Raw genomic sequence first — 20,956 nt, 5'->3', positions numbered from 1 at the left:
GTCTGTTCTCAGGAGAGGGAAGCTGAGAAGAGAGAGCTCTCATCCATCATCAGAGCTCTACCTGGATTATCCAGGCCTCATAAGTTCCCAGTGCCGAGCAGTGGTGTAAACCTTCCCTCCCCGCCTTTTATCATCCGAATCCCAACCATCCATTCTCCCTATCAGCCATTAGGAGTATCCTTGGGTTGACCTCACACTTCCAATTAATAACAAAAAAATAAGCCAACACCACCTTCTTAAAGTGCATGCACAGACAGGGGTTTCATGCAGATGTAATATATTACCCAAGGTGCAATGGGAGTAGTATGGTAGTCATGAAAAAGAGGACAGAAAGGAATATGTAGGAGGAAATGGTGTCTGAATAAAATTTTTTAAAAAAAATTCCCTAGACTCGATAAAAGAACTCCTATGGAAATGGAATCCTATAAGCTCAAATGAACATGACAGCATTTCAGCATTCATTTGATGGTTAATGATCTAGGAATAATTATCCAGGACTCAGGAGCATAGATTTTATGAGAGGGCAATTTCTTGATAATATTGAGATATCACAATATAAAGATTTTGAATGGCAGCACATCATATATTTTAAAGGAGTATCACCTGCAACTGATATTTCAATTGCATTCAACGTTCTGCCTCCAGGAACAGCTAACCACAGTCAGGCCTGTCAGATATCCCAAAATATCTCCCCCAACTCATAAAACTCCAGCCCCTGAGGCTCAGGTCTCACACGTTTGGGGTGAAAGATAAACAGCGAGGGGAAAGAGTGACAGCCCAATAAATTAACACCCATCTAAGGAGCTCGTTTATCTTTACCATCTCTCCCCTACCAGCAATCTCAACCCTCACAAAGTCTCGAACCTGTCAGAGCTCATTCCAGTTGCACATGATTGACAGATGAAACACCCAATCAGGCTTGACAGGCAGGCAGGACATCCTAAACCATGACCTAACGGTTGACCTCTCACCTCTAGCAGTCAGGTTGCTAGACTGCCGTAAGATGAAGACATGAGATACTGCTGTATTTCCCCCCCATGTATTCTGAGTTAGCGTCTCGGTTAACAGGGAAATATTAGATTTTTTTCCATAGCTTCATACTTTAGGTTGCAAAAACTTAAGCCAACCTTACACTTAGGTGATTGTCTTAAAATAATAAAAACCCAAAAGGAAACCATCGTCAACAAGTAGGTATGTGGTACAAAAAAAACACAACAACGAATCAGAGGCTTCGTAATTAAAAGCGAACTATGCTATATAATGAAGTACCTATGGCTAAGAATCTCCAAAGCACATTGAGTTCCAGTGGAGGGGAAAATGAGCGTTGTTCCAAAATCTTGGAGGCAAAGATCTCTCTATCTGGGTCTCTGGTCACGGTTCAGCAAGATCAAGTGAAGAAGAACCTCCCTTTTTCTCACACTCCTTTGTGGTCTCCAAGTTTTTGAGAATTAAGCATAAAATGAGCGTAACCGTCTCCATTGAGAATGCCCCCTTGTCCAGCGAACGAGATTAATGAAATTCCCACACAGTGCCAAAGCGAACAAATACCTAGCGTCACTGAGTTAGCCATTAATACTGCTTGTTATTGTTGGCTTCATTTTACAACAAAACGGCGAAACCCTCATAAAAGCTCATAAATTTCGATCACAACAGCCATACTGAGAGGCCACGTCAAGGTAATTTCTCTGATTACTGTCAAACTGATCAGAGTTAGATGAAATCGGAATATGTTTTTAATAATGGCCATGTATTTCAACTGAAAACTAACCAAATTTGACTTTAAATCAGCAGGTTGTGAAGTAACTTGTGTGCAAAACCCCAAATCTCTCAAGTAATTTTCTATCGCAATATCAGCAACGCTACTGCAGCATCGGCATGTAATCTGTCTAAGTCTTTTCATGTTCAAATCTCAGCTATATCCTTAAGTCAAGATGGCAGAGTTTAGCCTCTCTTTCTCTGGGTGATTTGCTAATCATATTTGGGAAAGAGCCAATGGTTTTTCCCCCTCTTGTTTGTTGTGTTTCGCTAGACTTTTCTTCTGCAGCTCTTCCAGAGATAACAGTGTGCCAAAACGGAGTAAAAGAGAGAGACCGCCGAGGTGCCACCCCATGATGTTCAGCAGAAAACATTTTAATTGCTTTAGCAATTAAGCAAGATGAGTCAAAAACCGAGCATGCCTGAAAATTCCCACAGCAAGACGTTAATCTACCTCCTTGGGCAAAACTGTTCCTCAATGGAACGAGCCAGCGAGGGAAGGAGGTGTTTCGTTTTCTAAGAGAGGAGAGCTGCACAAAATAGAGAAAATTAAAAACAGAGAAGTTCTATGTTAATCTTCGTCAAACAGTATGTCCCTCTGTGTTTATATATTACAAACATATATATTTCAATCTGCAAAGTTTTGTTGGACCTATTCAGCCAATGGCATCAAGAAAGTGAACCAACTGTTTTAAAGACGGCATTATGATTTCTACTTGACACGTTTTTAGATGGTGGTTATTTAGTTATTCTAAGCTCAAATATGTAAACTGTGATGCTTCTGTATATAAATGTACAGTATAAACTAGAAAGGAATGACCTAAAAAGGAGACATCTACCAAACATCTAATGAAGATATCCCGATTGCTGCCATGCACTGGTGCTCTTTGCATGTGCACTGGAGAGAGAGTGTGAGTGTGAGTGTGTGTGTGTGTGTGTGTGTGTGTGTGTGTGTGTGTGTGTGTGTGTGTGTGTGTGTGTGTGTGTGTGTGTGTGCGCGTGTGTGTGTGTGGTGTTCAATCTGGATGGTACATTAGAGAGAGGGGAATGGTATCAGTCTCCAACATCTTGTTCGACAGATTACAGCACAAAGCATTTCATTAAAGGGATTAAGTCGTAATTCAATCCTCCAAGGATTCACTGCAAACTCTGGCTTATGGATCGTAAATCCCAGTCTTTTGGCTGAACTTCTCTAAAGAGTGTTTTCCTTTAGCCCACATTCAATATGAAACATATTTGAGACAATTTGGATGTATTCCGTTACCAGCTTTCCTTAGCACATTAAGACGTGGACATTATTAAGTATGGTCAAGTTCACTCCGGCTGGCAAACAAAATAACAAATCTCTGTCCAATAAAAACGACTGTCCAATAAAACTCTAGAATGAGAATGTCCCTCCTATTAATACCACAGTCATCCATCCAACAAGCAACTAGCAAAAAATGTCATGATGTAATTAAAGCCTATTTGCTACTGAAAAATATAAAAAGTACAAATCCAAAATGACCACGTTTTAATAGGAAATTCATGAAAGCAGCCCACTGTACTTTGGCTTTGAAAACACTAATATCATTCTGAATATGTGATGTCTGAGTATGTAAATCCTTTATCTTACTATCATTTTGACTTTTTCTATCCACTCATAAAATATCTAATTTTGTTCGGTTTAATTTGTAGTGAAAATACTGTTCTACTGAGAGACTTCTGACTAGCTTTGGGGAAAAAATGGTCTTGTTCAAATCAAAATAATAAACATGTGAACTCTAAATCAAGTTGGACTCCATCTGGGAACAGATCTCTCATAGAACTGAACTCTAGTCCAAAACCAACCCTCTGTTTCTGCATACAGCCGAGCCATTATAAGCACAACTGGAAATAATACAATCACCTACAGCGAGACGTAGCGAGAGAAACAAATTGAAGTCTATGTTGAGAAGTGCATGGGCCTGAGATGACAAGTTTTAGACATCATATTTTCCAGCGCTTTCCGTGTCCATCGGCGTGATGTGATGACCATTAAACAGTGCTGGAGCCTGGACTTGCGTGCCCTCTTAACCGTAGCTTGTCAAAACTAAGAACCGAATCTTAGAAGAGGTCATCCATCTAGCTCCACTTGAGGTTTCCAGCAATTAATTCTGTCACAGAGTAAAGAGCGGTGAAGACCTTGGACACAGTGGAACAACCACGAGATCTTGTAGTGCTTTTTCCTGCATTCTAATGAAATGCCATAAATCAGAACAGATGAAGGCTGTTAAAGTCACCTCTCAGTTGTTAGACGTCGTCGACTGATGCCAGCTCTGTAACTCCAAGCAAACTGTTAGTTTTTTCCAGGCCTGAACAGGGACCGCTTTGGCAATGCACGCTGGCACATAACCAAGAGAGGGCTGTGACGCAGGTCTGTCATATGGCTGGACAAATGTGTCTTGATCTAGAGCAGGTTTGGGCTTCAGGTACAGTAAGAGATTTTTGGCACGAGTGCATGTTGTACTTTGATTAACATAATCAGTAGTGACACCATGACTTAGGAACTTGCTCAAGCAAAACATGCCTCACTGCCACCATAATAATAATTTAAAATACATTCACACTTTTCAACTAAATCCTAACTAAATAATTGATTCTAATAATATCAGATCTAGCAATGACATACCGTGGAGTAATGGTATTCTTCAGACACCCACCAAATGGAAAAGAAAACAGTTTTCACAGGTAAATAACTTAAGTTTGCTAAAATACATAGAATTTTAAGATCCACAGTTAGAGAAGCTTAACAGAAAAAATGTAAATGCAATAACGGCATAATAATAATAATAATAAATAAATAAATGTATTATTATTTTAATTACTAATATTATAAAATATCATTAACAATATATTTTTAATAAGTTTAATGTTATTTATTCATTATTATTAAATAATATAAACAACATGTTTAATATTTTATTATTATTAAATAACATCCTTAATACAAACAACTATTTTAATAATGTATTATTATTACTATTATTATTATTATTAAATATTATAAACATAAAATATTTAATATAATAAATTAATTACTACTGTTATTATTATTATTATTTTTAGTAGTAGTAGTATAAACCAATATAAACAAAATGAACTATATGGTCAATAGATAATATAAAACAATCTACACTTATATAGGCCCAACGTGGCAAAAATGTCTACATCTTTGAGTTGTCAGTCACTAAAATGAAACCGTTTTAAAGTGGTCTGATTACTATAGGTCTTAGGGATCATTTAAAGGGTGATGAGAAACTTATGAACTCAGCCTTAAAGAGACGTAAACACACACACATGAGAACAAACCTTGCCTGGCCTTTTAAACAAGTTCCTCTGACATTTATTTTCCCCTAGAGTGTCATTAGAAGCTGCTGAGTCTTTGCTCATCATTGTTTATCTCTACACTGCTAATTAGTTCCAATCAATTAAAGTTGATCAATTCTGCGTCACTGGGGCAAGCGTTGCTCTTTTTGCTTCCTTGCATGATGAACATTACGAACACTTTAATACTGAACTATCACTAACACTGTATTTTAACAAGGTGCAACACAAAACATCAAGGAACAAATCACATCTCTTCTATGATGTTTTTGTCTTGCCTTAACCAGCCACAAAATCAGGAGCCCAGAAAGACAACTTGACCCTCAAAATCCATCACATTAAACCAAGTTAGAGCAAAGTGACGTTATTATTTCCATTGGGTGGATTGGTTTGTGATTTCCACATATTGTAAAAACATTTCAGTGAGTCATGAATATGATGCAATATAAAACTAACTATCCAAAAAAAAAAAAGATTTCTGAAAGCATTGGGATATTTAAATAGTCCATCATCATCACCGCAGCTGTTCTACTGGCTAATTGATGGAGTTATTAGTCATTTCGTACAGAAAATAAACCATGAGAAGTGGGTGATGACAATCATAATCCCGTGGCAGTGGTCACACACTTACACGTTCACACAAATGCAATCCCAGCGTCAGGATGTGTTCTTAATGGCAGTGAGAATAAAAATGATGGCTTCCACACACATCTGGAGCGCAGCCTGATTATACACTTGCTTCACGACACCCAAGAGTCAACGGCACACATTTACTCAACAGCAAGAATATAGACTGTAACTCAACGCTCACATTAACAAGTGTGTGCACGGAAGATAAATTCTAAACATGTCCAAACAGGACCGACGTAACAAGAAGATTGCTGAGGCATCAACCTTAGGGTCTGGGGGGAAATCTGATTCCTACTGTATCCCCATCCTGGACAACCACACAAACACCAAAGCAAATTCAGCTCCTGCCCCCTTCCATGCACGCCACCCTCCTTTGCAATCTCTCTCTGCTCTCGTCTTTGTGTGCGCAAGTCTTTTCCTCACTTGTACTCATCCCACGTTTGTGTTTTCCACAGAAAGGAAATGCAAATGTGTCGTTTCCCCACTTCTCTGGGAAACGCCGCAGGACGCCTGGATTGAGAAATTAAACTAAGTCGCCGTGATGCATGCGGCAAAGTGGCAATAAAGTATTCATTAACAACCATTCAGACGCTAAGCGGGGCAACAAGTGGTCAAGTTAAGAAGTTAAACAGGGACTTTATGTGGCAAAACCTCCCCTGGGCTTATATATTTACAAAACAAAAGAGCTCCTTTGACGGGTCTTTCGGAGCAGTGCACCTTGCTTGGGGGGGAAACGGGCTCGTGTGAATGGGATTTGGAATAAAGTGTGTTTACCTACTGAGTGGCTTTGATGTGAGGGGAGTGGGTTAAAACAAACACCAGCAGAGAAAGGGCCCGTCATTTTGCATTTTGAAGGACTCTGGTCTCGGCCATTAGATGCAAGAAGGAGTTTGGAGGTGAAATGACAAACATGCAGGCATTTCTTAAAGAAAAACAAATAAGAAAGTTGAAAATCTCTCCTTACTTTGGTTATATGGTACATCTGGAGTGGAACCAAATTAGCAATAGACTGATCTAAAGTTCAGGAAGATTCATTGGACAAGGTGTGGCCATTTGGAAATTATTTGCATCAATCATTAACAACATTTGCTGTCAGTAAATTATAGAAAATAATAAACAAAACATTAACAACAAATCACACTGCTCTCTAGTTTTTGGCCACCATTGAGTTCTAAACTGGCTTGAATTTCAATAAGATATTTCCCTATCAGTTCTCAAAGATGTTAGTTCAAAGGCATATGTTGTCTTGGTTCAGAATGCCATAAAAAAACAATATGAATCAGCATGTGCAAGGCATTTGACTTCCATAATGTGACATATCCGAGTCTAATAGAATATTTAGTCATAAATAATATAGGGCTGACAACCTAATTGAAATTAATATGAATATTTCGCGATTTGAGCATTTTACAGATACTAAATTCCATCTGATATAAAAAAAAAATCTAAATAACAAATGAATCAAAACACAATAAGACCAGGGACAATTATAAGAAAATGAAATTGGGTTAGCTTTGAATTTATGTCTTTAAGCAACACATGCAACTAATTCAGATATTACAAGTGCTGCATGCTCTTCAGATTGAATTTATTTTAGGATCGATGACATTCATTTCAAAGTTTCCTTTCTACACAAATTCTGCCATCCTCCGATCTCTCTATACGTTCATAAGTTAGAGGTTAATGTGTATGTGTAAAGTGTGTGTGTTGCTCTGTGGCACACTGTGCAAGGCACTCATTGATGGAAAATAAAGGCCCAGTGCCAGTCACAAGCCCACCCCCAGATCTCCCAGAATGTGAATGAACTGCTGTGAATGGAACGATGAACCCACACAAATGCCCTCTCACCACTCACGCCCGCTCGCTCGCCCTTCCACATAGGACGAACGCAGGGGCGAGACGAAACAACAACAACAAGGGATGTGTGAAGCCCCGCCCCATTTTCATTCCATCCTTTTGGACTCCTAGGTCTACAATACGCCCCCGACTCCTGGACAATTCCACAGTCCACAGGGAACTTAAAAAGTTGATCTTCTCACAAAGCCATACCTCCACCCATTTCCCACCAGGAACAGGGGTGGATTGTGGGTGGAGGGTCAGTGGTGGAGAGGGAGGACCTGGCACGGCTTCAATGAGAGCAGATGAGAGCTCATCTCCTTCCATGACAATTGCCACCCACTCGAAAAGCATGCAGTGTCGGGTGACTGAAGAACGTGAATCAGCATCTCAATGAAGGCTTCAAAGTCTCCTGATGCAGGGGCGGACGCTGCGTTCCACACTTCACAAATGTTGTGTCCTCTCCACACCACTACTGATTGAAATGCTGGGGGATTGATTGAGAACAAGATTAAGTAAAGCAGGAGGGTTAGAAAACATTGGATGTTTTTTTCATGTTTTGGCCTCCTTCTTTAGAGCTCATTTCATGAACTGTCATTCGAAAAACGTATAACACATTTCTTCATGTTGCATGGTTTAATCAACTGAGAAATGAGCATTATTTTCAGGCATACACACTGAAAATCAGGCAAACTGAAGCGAATCCAGATCATCTCTAGAATCTAAATCTGAAAATATCTGAGATGAGCAGATCTAGTGGGTGAATGACTGACAGCGTGCTGATTAATGATGCCCAGCTCATTAAATAGAGCGTGCTCTTGACCCCATCCCACGGAGAGGTCAGAGCTCCTCCAAAACTTCACAGGAGGACGTTCTGGGAAAATTGGCCAAACTCTGAATGATTCTGAACTGTAGACATTATAACAGCACATGTTCTGCCTTATATTTTGGATTAAAATGAATCAAACAATCTGTGCAATTAAATGTCTTGTGAACCATACGAATTCTACACACACACACAAAAAAAGTTATGTACAAATTTCTCACTTTCAAATGAGAACATCCATTCAGTTATATATATATATATATATATATATATATATATATATATATATATATATATATATATATATATATTTTAGATAATTACAATCAAAACTGTGATTTTCTCATTGGTCATTATCATTTCATGGGTGGCCAATGACAGCACAGCGATTCAGGATTTCTTTATCCTACTATGACGATCAAAAGGTTATGAAATACAAATTATACACTAAATTTATATAAAACTCATGGACATGATCGAAATTATGGCTCAAACTAGATATGAGAGACAATTCTCTGGTCAAGACCTAATTAAGACATGCTATAATCACCTCTCACCCCCCACTAAGCATTCTCAGCTTATTTTCCACTGCCATTCTACTCTCTCACACACACACACACACACACACACACACACACACACAACGTTTCCGCTCACGGCACAACAAACACATGTCAGTAATAATCACACTCTCTTAATCCCACTAGACCATTATTCTATCCGACACTTTAATCTGAGAACGATAGCATTAGATCTAAATATACTCCATTTAAATCTAGGGTTGAATTCAGAGCCGCAGACATCTTAGATAAAGGGTCGGTTTTCTAGGCAAGTGATTTCAGATTTTCAATATTTGGTCATTTGATGTTGTTGCTGGTTGCATAGTTTGTTATTAGAAAGATTCTACAGATCATTTCACAAAACACGCCCAGGTCTTATTTCATGCCCCTGGAAAAAGAAGAAAAAAAGAAGAAGTAGTTATATTTAGCGCTAAGAAAATTTTATTTTTAGGCTCACTAAGAATCTTGTATTGCAGAAATGATTAAGTCATTCATTAGATTCTTGTTAGGTCAACACAGTAATTATGTATTAAAATATCAGTAAAATAAAGTTTAAAAAAAGTTATACAAATATTTATGTAATAAAAATCTTTTTTTTTTAAACCTGCATTTTAATATGCTTTTAGAAAAGTAAAAAAAAAATTGCAATTGTTTTTGTAATAAAATCATCATAAAGGCAATATAAGAATACATACTAAAATTATGTATAGATAATTTTAATTAATATTTTTCACATTACATTATGGAGATTCAGCATTGAGTGCTTAATTGTAATTGCAAAATCTTAATTTTACAGAGTTTTTCTAGTTTTTCTTTTTGACAGATTTAGTGAAACCCACCGATATTTCTTGGGTGATATCGTGACAACAATGAGAGAAATAATGGACTCAGTTAGGACAAGTAAAACATGAACGTGATTTCCTGACTGAGTCACTCTCCAGTGTGGCACATAGACCAGAAGGAATGAAATAAAGTGTGGAGTGGCATCTCTGAGTGTTCCTGCTGAGGAAAGATCCCAGTTTAATCACAGCTGAGCTCTGACAGACGGCGAAACCCAAAACCCCCAGAAGCGCACAGGTGAGAGTCCAGAAGGGAGGCCACGGTAAACTCAACATCACTCTTCCTGTGAGAGCTAAAAGTGTGCACTGCTGCCGCCCCAAGAATTCAGAGTATTCGCCTCCCTGAGATTCCCCCGTGTCAACGGATCAGATGAGAGAAGAGAAAGGAATTATGGGGAAAGACAGAGAGAGTGAGAGGACAGAAAGAAAGAAAACGAGAGAGAACCAAGGCAAAATGCGAGAGAAATTATACATGCAAGTATAGTCAAGTCAAATATACAAGTGCTAATGTATAGTCAGATGGTCATTATCGCAAAATGAACGAGATTTTTATCACGCTGAAAGGGTTTATTTTGTGATAATGACCAGTTGACTGTACATGATCCCTCTTATTTCAAGGCTACTAACCAAATAAACAAAACTGATTGAAATATGAAATACTGACCAACATGAAATATTGATTTGAGTTGAAATCATTTCATAATGCGAAAAACTAAATACAGGATATTTAAACTAGCACAGCTGTGTAGAAATTGGTTGCCTGGGACAAGGCCTTTTTTTTTACAGCAGAATGTAGTGACTGACCAATCAAAATCAAGTAGGCCAATTCTAAAGAGCCATTTTGAAGTGAACATACAGTCACCTATAGTTCATGTGACCTCAAATGAATAAACACTTCATTAAGTGAGAATCCATATGGAGTTGTCCATGTATGTGCGCAAGTACGACACACTTCATCCTCACCAGGTGTCCACATAAACATCAATCTCCAGCATCTGCAGAAAGACCAGCAGTAAATCCCATGGAACACACAAACAGACAGACACACACACAAAATGTCCCAAAATGAGAAATGAGGACCACCTATGCGAGTTCTGATATGCAGACGCACCATAAAAGTGTTGGACACATCTGACTGTATGAAATGACTAGTAGCATCCAGTGCCAATAAACAGGAAATCTTCCCAAATGTAAAAGCTTTATCATCATTTACTCAGCACATGTCATTCTAATCTAAACCCGTATGACCTAAAGCAATATCCTTTTAAACTAAAGGAATACCATGACAAATTATTTTAAGAAACACTCTGAGTGGACAAGCTTTATTTTAAGACTAAGATATTTTTGAAAGAATTAAAACATTTGGGGCTGGGGGTTTAAAAAAAAAAGCCGGGGTCATATTTCACCCAAAAATCTAAAGAACAACAAACAGAATAAGAAAATGTTTTCAGCATAAATAAAATTAAGAATTTTGCATTGGAGCAATGATGATTCTCATTGCATTCTAATTATTGTAAATGTAATTAAAATGGGAGTTAAAATAAAGGTTAGTAAAAAGTTTTACTTAAAATATTAAAAAGGTAATACAGCAAAAAAATAATTAAAATAGTTAAAAAGTATTTTATTTATTTTCATTAAATAAAATAAGCATAAAGGCAATACCACAAATATTTAAATGATACTTTGCAATTTAAATGAATAAATAATTCAATAATATTTCCTTTGCATTACAGTACTGATAATAGGGGTAAGGTGCGTATTTGTCATTCTAAAAATAATATTATTAGAGATATGATGCCTTTGGCAGAAAGATTCATCATATCGCAGGCTCAGAAGCCTTTCCCTCTATACGGTCACACTGAACCGGCTGACCTGGAACTCGTGTGAAAGGGCGTGATAATCCGCTGACCTCACTCTGAGCGCTTGCTCCGGTTTTTTTAGGTCCAGCTGCTGCCCGTGTCCTGATGAGATGCAAACGGCCTGCATTATGATGCAGCTACACGGATTAGAGCAGAGGTTTGTGGGAAAGAGTCAAGACATCATCATATCACTCCAGATTAATGAACCATGCCAGCCTGTGCAGTCAGATACACTGAATGTGGGTCAATGGTGTTGAGCAACCAAAATTGCTGGTCATATTCCCCTGTTTTAGAGCGGTTCTGTGCATGTCAGCAGAATCTGATCTGTGCATGAAGTGGCTCAAAGCAATTGTTCTGTTTAATCTGCAGCAGAATCAATATATTTTGAGTAGGACTGAGTGATATACTATTACAGCCTTTGTATTATATACATATAGTAGCATTGTAATGCATGATAAATGGCACCGAATTACTTTCCATGACAGTAAATCAATTTATGGAAATGAATTAAAAATACTAACGTCATTTTTGCTTCTTGCATTTTTTTTTTACAATTAAAACATCTTAACACTTTCATATGCACAAATTGCAAGACAAGGGAGAATTAACACACCATATATAAACAGCCACATATAAAGCACATTAACAACACAGCAATATTGCTTACCTTTAAAAAAAAGAAAGAAAATTGTTCTTGAAAGTGCCCTTTCTGTGATTGTAAGGACTCGTAGGGGCCAGTAAGTCTGCGCTACTTATCTTTACCCAGAGCAGCTATTTTAATACAGGACTATGACCTGGCCCATTTGTGCGTGGAGGGCAGGAACACCCTCACAGGGTTAACGGTCTCACAGTCTCGAATGCCAAAGGCCCTCAAAGTGAATTGGAGCCTCCAGTGTCGCAAGACAGTGTTTTCCTGAAATCCGAACAGCCTCTGAGGAAATGGCTTAGATGGAAAGAAAGAGAAAAAGAGCTAGAAAATAAGAAAGAGGGACTCTTCCAAATGGCTCTTTTCCCTTTATCATCCATCTGTCTATTCATCCTTATCAGATCTCCTCTTGAGATCCTCATGTGGTCGCAATGCCAGGTTTGAATGATCATTACCCCTCTCAAATACAATGCGTCCAGTGTTCCTCCTATAAAAGCGGATACTCAAATCACTCTCGACTGACTTCATTTCAAATGACCTGATTTTACATGACAGCACAGAACTGTTTATAGAGATCGGATGACATCAGACACATTAGAGCGAGATCATGGAGCGCTGAAATAAAAAAGAATGCTCAAAAGTGCAGCTACAGAAATGAAGCCCCATCTTTTAATTAAAAGAGCCAATGAGTTTCGGATAATAATAATAATAATGATTTACTCTAAAAGGTGGATGCGCATTAGCTGAAAAAAACACTTGGAAACATTTTTTAGTGTTGTGGTGTACCTAGATATATGACTCCGCTGGTAAAAATAACTATTTCCACTAGCCCATAACCTGTCCATAAGCAGTTCTGTTTTCATGATATAAGTGCTGTTTCCCCTGCTGGCAGACACTTAATCTTAGCACACAAATTATTATGGCTATATTTGTTATTGTTGTATTGGGTGTAATAGTCAATGAGACGTGTAATGTACACCACCACTTTGGCCAAAACCGACACCTCAAAGTAGTTATTTTACGAAATTAAAAATTATATTTGTGGGCAACTATGAATGCCACATGTTTGGCATAACGGTTAACCACATAAGTAAAAAAAAAAAAACTGAGACTGGTATGGGGCTCCCTGGTTTTGTCCAGTTCCCAAGGTTCAATTCTGATAAAAATGCAGGTCACTTAAAAGCCGAGATGTTACTTGAAGAACAAAAAAATAAAATAATTAACTTCTACATGTGTCCACATGTGTATTCTTAAAATGTAGAAAGTATGTGTACATTATGAATTAGTAAACTCACTGCGCCACTCAAAGACATGACAATGATCCATGCTGCTTAACTTTCAAATTCTAAAGAATATTTCAGAACATTTGCGTGGGGGGTTTCAAAGCCCTTTTTGCTGATCTGACAACAGTGTTGCTGCTTTTGTCACAATATCAACTAGATTATTGGTAAACTGCTCTAAGATCAGTGTAAAAATGGCATCCATTGAAATAAACTGGGATGCGAAAACAATGACCAAATTACCACCCCTTATTTATAAATAGGTAGCTCCGCCCCCACACTCACACCACTGGAGGAGAGCCACCATCAGAAAAATTGGTGGTGGCTCTCCTCCAGTGGTGGATTTTTTCTCATTGGCTTTACCCTTGTTTTAAAATACAATAAACCTGGCATAAACTGAGATCTGTATATTCTATCTGCTACCATTTACAATTTAATAAAAAAAGAATACACATTGCCACCTGGGTCAAATTATTATTTTTAAACTGGGTTTGCAGAAAAAAATATCAGCAGAAAGCCTACTATGATTTTGCGCCAAGATGAATTTAAACCCAATGTCACCTGTACAATACCATTTAACGGACTCAAACTGAAACAGGCAGGATATTTCACATGCATGTCATTAAAAGCTTTGAAGTCAACTTTGAACTCTGTTATTGCATCACAGCAGCATGAGCTCAACGGTTCCACCTATGAATTCTCCAAGCACGAGAACTTAAACATTTTAGGACATCACTCTTTTACACTTATCCAGAGCCACGTTTACTTACTCTAATCAGTCCCAGACACTTTTAGAAAAGCAGCAATACTGACATCAGATTAGCAAGTTAAGCCAACACTAGCCAAAGCACCCAGTGGGATGTGTGTGCGTCCGTATAGTTGAAGGGGTCAGAACCCCCTGGAGGGAGGCTGGCGACACAGACTCCTACAGCTCTAAATCAATTGTGCATGCTGGGTCACCTTTCAACGTTGGGGACAAGACACGGAATTAAATCACACATTCAAACAGCGCCAATTTACATCAAATGAGCTGTGATTGTGGTTCTCAAAAATGTACTCGTGCATACAATACGACTGAAAACAGGCATCTGGATCCAGCCAATGGTTTGATTAATCATCACTGAATCAGTGTCATCTCATTTACCATGACAATCAATTTCTACACAGACCAAACAGGATTGGGTTTCTCCTAAATCTGATATGGAAAAGGTACCACATCTGCCACTGGTTTAAAAACCCTCACCGTTGGCATCATGGGAGATTTTCCCGAGGGAAACAACCTTGACGAAGTTCAACACAAGGGGGAAGGAAGTTGCAAAGCTCAAAGAACAATTAAGATGTTTTTGATTTACTCTCCAAGTGGGGTGGAACCGCTTTACTAGAAAAGTGAGCAGCTCTCGTGTGAGGGGTCGCAACTCTTGACCCCTAAAGTGGGTTGACAGCAATTTGATTTAAGGCATCATCATAGACAGTCTGACATTCTACTCACAGAGAAACAAAAAACGAAATTCAGGAGCCTTAAACGTGCTCAGCTTGGCATGGTTACGGAGTTCCTGAGAATAATAGCACTGTAAAGTGGAAAACCTGATAACGCATCTAAGAGCGGTCGACGTATTGACACAGCTAACTTAAACACAGACGGGTTGGGTTTTAGATCTTCAAAGCTTTAAGAAACTACTCAAGGAAAGTTTTAGAGAAACGCTTCAATGATCATATAATGCACACAAATTGAACTCAAGTGAGAAGGGAGGTTTAGAAATCTAAAAATGGGCATGGGTTAGACGATAATTAGCACATTCCTGTGCTTGCTGTGAGGTGTTATGTGGTGAAAACAGTAGGCCTGCAGTTTGGGGTGGACTGCAGGTGCTGTCTTATGATGAGGTTTGCAGTTGCTCTCCAAAACCAATTAAAAGCGCTAAATGCGAGTTTGGCTCGAGAGCTCTGCGACTGCAGGATCCAAATAACGCTGCGCCCAACTTGATGGGGTATGCAAGTAAGCAACGGATCAGCTTTTTCTCAAGAGAACCCGCAAAATGACAAATCCATGACCCTTTCAACCATAACCACATTAGATCCTGTTGGTAGCAGTGTGTACAGTTTACACATCATGGAGCTAAAAGACAGTGTGTCATGTAAGGGTGCAGGGTTCTAGCATAGTGCACAGCTTCATGAGGTAAAGCGATTCCTGAGGGACCAATATTTGAAATCCTTCAAAAATGACTGGATCTACAAACATGCTCAGTGGAGTGTTAAATCCATCTTGATTAAAGCGGGGGGAAAGCCTTGAATAACGAACTGTGCCGGGCGGCTTTCATAATTAAGTCTACCAGCACATTCTGGTCTGGGAAACAGAGAGTTTGGCAAACAGGGGAATTGCGTAGTCCCTCTCAAACGGCTAATCGCAGCACGGATCTCCAGCAGTGCAGACCTTGATGTGCATACAATTTAACTCTACAAGATGCTTTTAAAACCCCAGACACAGCCTGGCCAATTGAACTCTTAAAAATAAAGCTTCTTTAATGCTTTTTGCAACACATTAGAATCAATCAAAACTAACTTCAGCTGGACAATAACTTTATTCTAGAGCTGCTGTAAAGCCAAAACAATCTCTGTTACTTTAATTTCCTAATATCACTGTAAAGCTGCTTTGAAACAATCTATATTGTTAAAAGCGCTAAATAAATGAAGGTGACTTGACTTGACATTAGGTTCAGCAAGAAACATTTTTCATTGTATAAGGTTACGGAGTTCGCTATATGGATTTTTGGGTTTAAAAGTTCTCAATGTACACTATTAAAATTACACATTCCAAAAGGGAAATCCTTTTTGGTTCCTTAAAGAACCTTTCAGTGAACGGTTCTTAGAATAACCATTATTTTTCTTAGTGTGAAGAAAAACATTTTATATAATCAAAAGAACCTTTGTTCTGTATGTTAAAGGTTCTTCATGGAACCACAGATGCCAATAAAGAAGCTCTATTTTAAAGAGTGCACATTATTGTTTTTTCAGATCAGAATGGAACTGACTTTGAAATGAAAAGGTTATCTTATGGCATCAGGCACCTTTTAAGCACCTTTATTTGTAGGAATCAGCGTGAATCTGTGAGAGAGTTCAGGCCCTGAGCTAAAACAGTAGGCTCATCTGCCATCATTTCATCACTAACTTCTCACATCTCCTGTTTTGCATCTGCAATTGATTATTTCAGAAATGTGCTTAAAAACATACTACCGAAAAATAACCGAGACGGCATGTTCGGCTTTCTGTAAATTTCTCTGACCTGTGTTGAAGTTTCGGAATGATTGTTTCTTCAACTTTTGTTTGTGTCTTTAATTACTCTGACACCGAATAAAAGTGGACGCAGCTGGCTGGGAGAAAAAAAATCTAAGATGTTTGATGGGAAAGCCATTAGGAACACACGGAGGGTTTTCACTCATTCGGCGTGCGGTTAGACCCGGAGAATCCGTCTACGCTGTGAATTTCCCGCCGAACCTAAAAACATTTATCAACTCATCAAATTCAGTCATGAAAACCAGAGGGTAGCATGTGAAAAAAAGTATACTCCAGAACGTTCACACGGTTCCTCCAAACCACAGGCCACACAACTGGAGCTGCAATCCCTAAAAGAAAACCAGAAGCAAATCAAGAGAAAGCCAAACAGCAAACTTACCTTTGAAGGACAAGAAGACCCGGGGGGCGCTCTGAGGTTCGCTGTCCAAACCCAACGTCAGGACAGACAGAGCCAGGAGAACCTGGACTGACCAAGGACTGCCCAACAGCATGGTGCATCCGTTGAAGTCAGAAAGACACAATTGCAGAGGCCACTGGCGAAAGAAAACACATGATTGTAGACTTCATATACTGCTTTCCAAAGGTAAAGCATGGCTCAAACAGAATAAGACAAAGTTAATTTCTTTGAGGTTACAGACTGTACTACTGTAGGGTGAATTCGACATTTGGCACACTTTTGCATGCCGTATTTCAGTGCAAATTTATGTGATTTATTCACTAAACACTCGCAAAAAACAGTGCTGTATTTGCACTGCTCTGTATTCAAATTAAGTCACTGTCATTCTTCAAAGCACAAACACACCTCCTTTCAATGTAAATTAGGTTAATTATAATTTGGCCTTATTCAAAAAACTCACAGCTGATTTCTTTTAGTTATAGCTGCACACAGAAAGCAGGTGGAAAACTTTTGTGTACATTTTATATTGATGATCACATCAGCAATAATTTACCAAATGAAGAACAAAAGATGAAGAAAAATATGCAATGAATTTTCCCTATGCATTCTCTAAACGTCTAAGAAAAAGCCAAAGTTATATCTGAAATCTTGTTACTATATGTATTCCAGATACTTTAAAGTTCCAGTTTTACCTCTGGGCTCCCTGCTTTAATAAGAGAAGCTAAGAGGCCCTCCACAGTAAACATTTCACCAAAAAATAAGGGTTTTGGTTACATTTGTTTGAAACATACAGCAAAGGGATATTCCCCAAGGGAGTATGTTGACAAACCCCACTGCCGCCACATAGTCCATCTCTTTCACATGGGCAGGAACAAGGCTCCCACCCATAGAGGGACTACACTCATGTTGCTTGGTGGTGGCGTGACATAACCTTAAAAACTTAAATCTGTTCGGATATCTGAATCAACGAGACCGTTCCCAAACCCACATAGTATTGACATCAATCACAACTGTATATGCGTAATTTTTTTTATTTCTTCTTTTTTTAAGAAGGAGCAAACATCTCAGAACAGAAAAAGTAGTTCTGGCGGAAGACGATCTGTCCAAAAAGCGCTGCCTGGCCGCAGAGCGTTTATGAGTGGAAGCAGCTGTTTAAACCTCAGCTATTTGCAGGCAATTTGTTAACTGTCCGGCTGTTTATCTAAATTCTCTGCCTCTTTACCTCACACAAGCCAGTGAGATTAAACAACAATTATATGAACACAAGTGCACACAGACAGAGTTGGAGGCAAGCATTTATGGATACAATCTCACAAATACACTGAAAGAATGAATCGATACATAAACCCCAAAATATATGGCTTTTAATGCTTTTTTAAGAACAGGCAAAATATTATGTGAAAAAAATGTGGGATAGCGAGAAACATTCAGCCCATTCTTTTTACTTTTTGATCTATTCTAATCTTAAAATGCCACGTAAGAGGACTCTATCAATTTCTTTTTTTTAAAGAATAAGCCTTATTTATTTATTAACTATAATAAACTATGTATGTTACTAAACTTCTGTATGTTACCCCATTTGGCACTAGAATTTCTATATTATGTTACCCCATTTGGCACTAGAATTTCTATATTCACGGTGTTTAATGCTAGTTTGTGAAATTATTACAGTGTTTGTTTTGTACATGCACTCTGGCCCCTGGAGATATTGTATTTTGTTTCTTTTTCCTGCCACCCAGCAGAGAAATGAAAATAAACGACTTTGACTCGGTCTTAAATGCCTATTGTGCTGTTATATATACAGGAGCTCTCAGTGTATGGTTAACTTATTTTAGAAAAACACTGGGAAACAGCATGAAAGGAGATGTGCAAAGCAAAGCAATTTTGTCTCGCAGTGAAAAGCAATAAGTGACAATGCAAAGATTTAAGGTTATTTAGTGTGCATACTGCCATATGAATGTGTGTGAGCAATACAACTTCAGAGCATGTGTTATTCTTAATCTAACCAACATTGTCATGACATTTCAAGCAGTTTCTGCAGAGTGCTTTGGCATGACATTCTGCAATTCATCTGAAACTACTTCTATATGTGTTTAGGACCATATTACATTAAGGTACTATGTGGAATATTTGTACTTTTAAAAATCAATGTCACCAATGGATACGTTGGTGGATACATAGGATACATACACACACAAAATAAAGAGGAAATATTTCTGCCAACATTCTGACTGTTATATTGGAAAATAATTATCATAAGATACCATTTTAATAGGAGTCTGCATTCATTGCAAAGTCAACTGAGATCAAAAGATGCCTTTAGAAATTAAATCCAAACGTTGAAATGTAACTCATACTAAAATAGTACGATGTTAGTGTTGAGAAAATGAAAACAAAAGAAACTAATGTTTACCTGCTTTCTCCAAACTGTCCAAAAGCAACTTTGAGCTTAACTCAAAGAGTGAATCCAGTAAATGCCCGAGTTCGTGTGTATGTTCGTGTGTATGTCCCAGGTCCTGCAGGTATAGTGAGGTACAGTCCTTATCTCTCTGAACACCTGAGCGCGGTGTGCTTCATCTCTATTATAGTGTTCATTTGGCACAGTTGTTATAAACTCCCGTTTGATATCGCGCTTAGAATCGTTAAAGAAGCGTAAAAGCCACCTGACAACTCCGAGAACAGCTTCAGCGCTGTGGCTGCCAGTCAGAATATCTCCAAACACAAGCGCACTCCTGCCCGCACTCATTCGCTCGCCTCAAATGCTGCCCAAACAGCTTGGCAGGTGGATGCAGTGTCGCTCATTTGCATACGACACACCCACGGGGAGGGATTTACCTTGGAGCTCCGCCCCCTTCAGCGCGAGTCTCTGTGATTATCTTCAACTCCCTGTAGCCTACTGTCAATGCGATTACATTCATGTTTCATTAGGTGGAGTAAACTCAGTAAGTATTCACAAGAACTTAGAAATGAAGTGCAATTACTGTGTGGAACGCCATATGTGTGCAATTTTTTACATTATGTAGTTAGTAGGCTATGGTGTACACATAATAATCCTCTTAAATGACTAAAAAAATTATCCAAACTTTGATATACTTTGTTTGCTGTTGAATAACACAATAAAACTACACTAGCATACATTTAAACAAAAGTCAACTAAAGGTTGAATTATGTTCTGAAAGATGATATATATACTGCACATTTTTTTATCACAACATTTTCTGGCCAAAACAGTGATTTTAGATTTTTGTATGTTAGATTTTGCTTTCATTAATCATTTTGTGTTTCACAATTGTTATAGTTTTGTGAAAAGCTTTTAATAGGCCATTTATTTTTTTAAAGTGACAACTTACCCCTTTACTGCAATATTAAGTTTAGCTGCAATATCAAGTTGTAATGTATATATAAACAGAAATTGACTTAAAAATGTTTTAAAATGACTTTTATTTTTAATTGTGACTTTTAATAATTGAAAATTATTGTATTATATAGAGAAACAGTCACCAGTATAGAGTGTGATAATAACTAGCCACCAGCCTCTATTATTTATCCATCTATAATATTTATCCATCTATCGATATAGCTATGACACATGACCTTAAAAAGACACTCATATTAAGGCCTGTGAGCGAGAACAGTAGAAGTTTCTCATGGCCAAAATATGTTATTTGTTTACATATTAAAGGTCAGAAAATTGT

General features: G+C 38.1%; 1 protein-coding gene across 3 annotated transcripts in view; it reads right to left on the bottom strand.

The window, feature by feature from the left end:
* sema3fb (sema domain, immunoglobulin domain (Ig), short basic domain, secreted, (semaphorin) 3Fb) overlaps nt 1-20,956 on the bottom strand; it is a 149,038-nt gene that overhangs the window by 42,025 nt on the left and 86,057 nt on the right. For 2 of the 3 annotated variants that reach the window (XM_056248592.1, XM_056248594.1), the window contains exons 1-2: nt 19,675-20,012; nt 17,244-17,397 (exon numbers count right to left, since the gene is read on the bottom strand). In XM_056248592.1, the coding sequence (XP_056104567.1) occupies nt 17,244-17,355 (112 nt within the window). In that variant the 5' untranslated portion in view covers nt 17,356-17,397; nt 19,675-20,012. Of the gene's footprint in view, nt 1-17,243; nt 17,398-19,674; nt 20,013-20,956 lie in introns of those variants that run through there. The other variant, XM_056248593.1, reaches the window with a different exon arrangement.

Source organism: Rhinichthys klamathensis, unplaced genomic scaffold (genome assembly GCF_029890125.1).
Source record: "Rhinichthys klamathensis goyatoka isolate OS25496 unplaced genomic scaffold, OSU_Roscu_1.1 h1tg000056l_1, whole genome shotgun sequence".
In the NCBI taxonomy this organism is placed as follows: domain Eukaryota; kingdom Metazoa; phylum Chordata; class Actinopteri; order Cypriniformes; family Leuciscidae; genus Rhinichthys; species Rhinichthys klamathensis.
Note: the sequence above shows the minus strand (reverse complement) of the source record. Positions and strands in the feature narration are given on the sequence as shown.